General features: G+C 34.6%; 1 protein-coding gene across 1 annotated transcript; it reads right to left on the bottom strand.

Annotated features, from left to right (window-relative positions):
* Window positions 309-1,220, bottom strand: LOC100517216 (olfactory receptor 14C36-like). Its single transcript, XM_003124372.2, has one exon. It carries the CDS (start codon window positions 1,218-1,220, stop codon window positions 309-311), a length of 912 nt encoding a protein of 303 aa, XP_003124420.2.

Below are 4,374 nucleotides of genomic sequence, written 5' to 3'. Positions count from 1 at the left end.
CATTATTGTTGACAGTAACAGTTGATGAATCACAAACCTACATAATCTAAAATTTGATTCTATCAAACATTTTGGGTCGTATTCATCCATTAAAATAGTGTTGCTAATTTTATAGAGAACAAATTGAAAGGATGATTTGTGCATAATGATTATATATTAATTACACAGGTATCTAGAGAATGATTTTGGGGTGAGCAGTCTAATGCATAAAAACCAGACAAGAGGTTATTTTATAGAAGTTTGGATCTCATTCAGTGACATTAAGATACAACTGAAGCAGATTTTTATTGTTTTCCAGAATAAAATGTTTAAAATATTACTCTCCTTACAGCTTCCTTTATCTGTGTGTTTCTAAAACTGTAGATGATAGGATTTAAAAATGGAGGAACCATAGTATAAAATGCAGAAAGAATCATATCCTTAATTGTTTCAGATGTTACTGATGGCCTTAGGTATACAGAGATGATGGAACTGAGAAAGACAGTCAACACAAAGATGTGAGGGACACAGGTGGAAAAGGCTTTTCTTTGCTCCCTAATTGAAAATTTTAGCATAGTTCTAAATATGTTAATATATGACACAGTGATGAAGATAAAGCAGAACCCACCAACCACAATGACAGATACAAGAAGTAAAGTGAAGCTGCTGGAGGTGTCAGAGCAGGAGATCCTCAGCAGAGAGGAGACATCACAGAAGAACTGATGGATCACATTGGACCGACAGAAGGTCAACTGGAATGTTTTACCTGTGTGCACACCTGAATACACAAGCCCACTGAGCAGGGAGACAAGTGTCATTTGGATACAGACTTTTCTGTTCATAGTAATTGTGTAATGGAGTGGCTGGCAGATGGCCACATAGCAGTCTTGAGCCATAACGGTGAGGAACAGAATCTCCACATAGGCAAAGTAAATGACCAAGAATACCTGGGTGGCACAAGCAGCCACAGAAATGGTTCTGTTACCAGTGAGAAAACAGACACAGGTATTGGGTACAGTGACAGTAATATAACACATATCCAAGACAGACAGATTTCTGAGGAAGAAGTACATGGGTGTGTTAAGTTTCTGGTCAAATGTGGTGACAGTGACAATGAGAAGATTCCCTAACAAGGTAGCCAAGTATATGAAAAGGAACAACATGGAGTACAGGACCCTTAACTTCCATGTATCAGCAACGCTTATGAGGAGAAATTCGGTCATCATGGTAGAATTGCTCATATTTTGGAAATGATGATGTTTGACCTGGAATGTAAATAAAGAAAAAGAAAGATCAAATGTAAAATGCATGATTCATAAAAAAATTAAGGAAATTATCTTAAATATTTTATTTGAAAGTGGTTTGTGTGTAAAGAAAGTTTGTGATTAGCCTTTTGATCTATTCAGCTTATTATCACTACTGAGTTTTTAACAAAGCAAAGAGCTAAGGATGGGATTTTTAATCCCATACTCTGATTATAACATTTAGTTTTATTACTTTATTAAACATCATCACTTATACATCAGTTTCATCAATTCATAGATAGCTAGATATCAAAATTTCAGAGTCAATTCTCAATGACATTCTTTAAGTTTTTTTTTTTTTGAGTGTATACCATTTTCAGATGGATATTGACACACAGTTGAAGTGTAGTTTAATATTCTACAAAATGATGATGGAGAATCAGCAAGAGTACATAATATCTTCAAATCAGCTTTAATACATAAGTACAGAAACTGAGATAAAGAATTTCCACATCTTTGGAAGTTCCCATTGTGGCTCAAACCTGACTAGGATCCATGAAGATGTGTGTTCAATCCCTGGCCACCCTCAGTTGGTTAAGGATTTGATGTGGCTCTGATCTGTGGTGTAGGTCACAGTTTCAGCTTAGACCTGCAATGTTGTATGGTGGTGGCATAGGCTATCAGCTGTAGCTCCAATTTTACTCCTAGCCTGGAAACATTATATGATATGGGAGCAGCCCCCACCAAAAAATAACTTATTTCTGCACTTTTATTTTGAGTGTCATTTTAAAGTATTATTTGTCTAGAAATTTAATTATCTCAAAGTAGTACTCAAACATTTGGAGGAAATATAAAATTAGTCTTCATAATAGCTATTTCAAGTGACACTGGTCTAGATGACATAAACTTCAGTAAAAAAAAAAAATTTCTATACAATTATGTGAAAAAATACATAATAAATTTTACTAGTATACCTTTTTTAAATGATTTGTCTACACTTCTATTCGACCATAAGTAAATATTGTTAAATCTTATTTATTAGAAATAAAATAGGAGTTCCCGTCGTGGCGCAGTGGTTAACTAATCCGACTAGGAACCATGAGGTTGCGGGTTCGGTCCCTGCCCTTGCTCAGTGGGTTAACGATCCGGCGTTGCCGTGAGCTGTGGTGTAGGTTGCAGACGCGGCTCGGATCCCGCGTTGCTGTGGCTCTGGTGTAGGCTGGTGGCTACAGCTCCGATTCGACCCCTAGCCTGGGAACCTCCATATGCCGCAGGAGCGGCCCAAGAAATAGCAACAACAACAACAACAACAATAACAAAAAAAAAAAAAAAGACAAAAGACAAAAAAAAAAAAAAAGAAATAAAATAAGTGGAAGTATATTTCTGTGCTTTTCTTTTGAATGTAGGTTTCATCTTAGAAACACAATGTCTTTTACAATTACATTGCTGTTTAAATTTACTATTAGATCCCATTGGCTTATTTTTGTTTTTATTGTCATTATTCATATTCATTAGTCAGTAGAACTTTTCATTTTTGTTACTTTTATGCATTGTTTACTTTTGTTTTTGTTGTCATGATGGATCAAACAAGATGTTGCTATGATTTATATCAAATATTATTCTGCCTAAGTTTTCCTCTAAGAGTTTTATCATACTTGCCTTACATACTTGCCAATACATTTTAGTTTTGTGTATGGTGTTAGAGAGTGTTCTAATTTCATTTTTGTACTTGTAGCTGTCCAATTTTTGCAGCAGCATTTATTGAAGAGACTTGTCCTTGCTCCACTGTACATTCTTACCCCCTTTATCATATACTAGTTGACTATAAGTGCTTAGGTTAATTTATGGGGTATCTATACTGTTTCATTAAACTAGATTTCTGGTTTTGAGCCAGGACCATATTGTTTTGATAATGGTAGTTTTTAAGTATAATCTGAAGTAAGGGAGCCTGATTTCTCTAGTTTGATTTTTCTTTCTCAATGTTACTTTTTCCTACTTAAACTCAAAATCTTTGCACAGCAAAGAAGAACATTAAAAAAACAAAAAAATAAAACAAAACAAAGAGACACACAGAATAGAAGAAAATATTTGCAAAGGATGCAACAGAAAAGGGTCTAATACAAAATATACAAAAAACTCCTACAACTCAGCAGCAAAAAAATGCAAGCAACCCAAATGAAAAATGGGCAGAAGACCTAAATAGACATTTCTCCAAAGAAAACATATGGATGGCCCATAGGCATATGAGAAAAATTGTCAACATCACTAATTATTAAAGAAATGTAAATAAAAACTACAATCAGGTACCCACTCACAACAGTCAGAATGGCCATCATTATCATGTCTACACATAACAAATGCTGCAGAGTGTTGGAGAAAAGGGAACTTTCTTCACTGTTGATGAGAATGTAATTTATTATAACCACTATGGAACAGTATGGAGATTCCCCAGGAAACTAACTATAGAACTACCATATGATCTGGCAATCCAACTCCTGGCCATATATTGAACAATTTCTTATTTCAAAGAAGATACATGCACCCCTATATTCTTTGTGGCACAATTTAAAATAGCAAAGACCTGGAAACAACTTAAATATTGACCAAGAGATGAATGGATTAAGAAGTTGTGATATATATGTAAAGTGGAATACTACTCAGCCATCAAAAACCGAATAATGCCATTTGCAGAAACATGAATGCAACTAGAGATGCTCATATTGAATGAAGAAAGAAAGAGAAATACAAGTACCATAAGGTTTCATTTATACGTGGAATCTAAATTACGGTGCTCAAACTATCCTATCTACAACACAGAGACAGATCACAGATATAGAGAGCTGACTTGTGGTTGCCAAGGGGGTTGGGGAGGAAATGGAATAGACATGGAGTTTGAGGTTGGAACACATAAACTTACATTTTGAATGAATAAGCAGTGAAGTCCTATTCTATATCATAATGAAATATATCCAATCTCTTGGGGTAGAACATGATTAAAGATAGTATGACAAAACAATGTGTATGTATGTATGACTGGGCCATTTTCTGTCCAGGAGAAACCGACACAACCCTGTAAATCAACTAAATATACCCTAATAAAAGAATAGAAATTAATAAAAAATAAACTAAAAAATAAAATAGTAGTTCCCAT

Source organism: Sus scrofa, chromosome 2, assembly GCF_000003025.6.
Source record: "Sus scrofa isolate TJ Tabasco breed Duroc chromosome 2, Sscrofa11.1, whole genome shotgun sequence".
NCBI classification, from domain to species: Eukaryota; Metazoa; Chordata; class Mammalia; order Artiodactyla; family Suidae; genus Sus; species Sus scrofa.
Note: the sequence above shows the minus strand (reverse complement) of the source record. Positions and strands in the feature narration are given on the sequence as shown.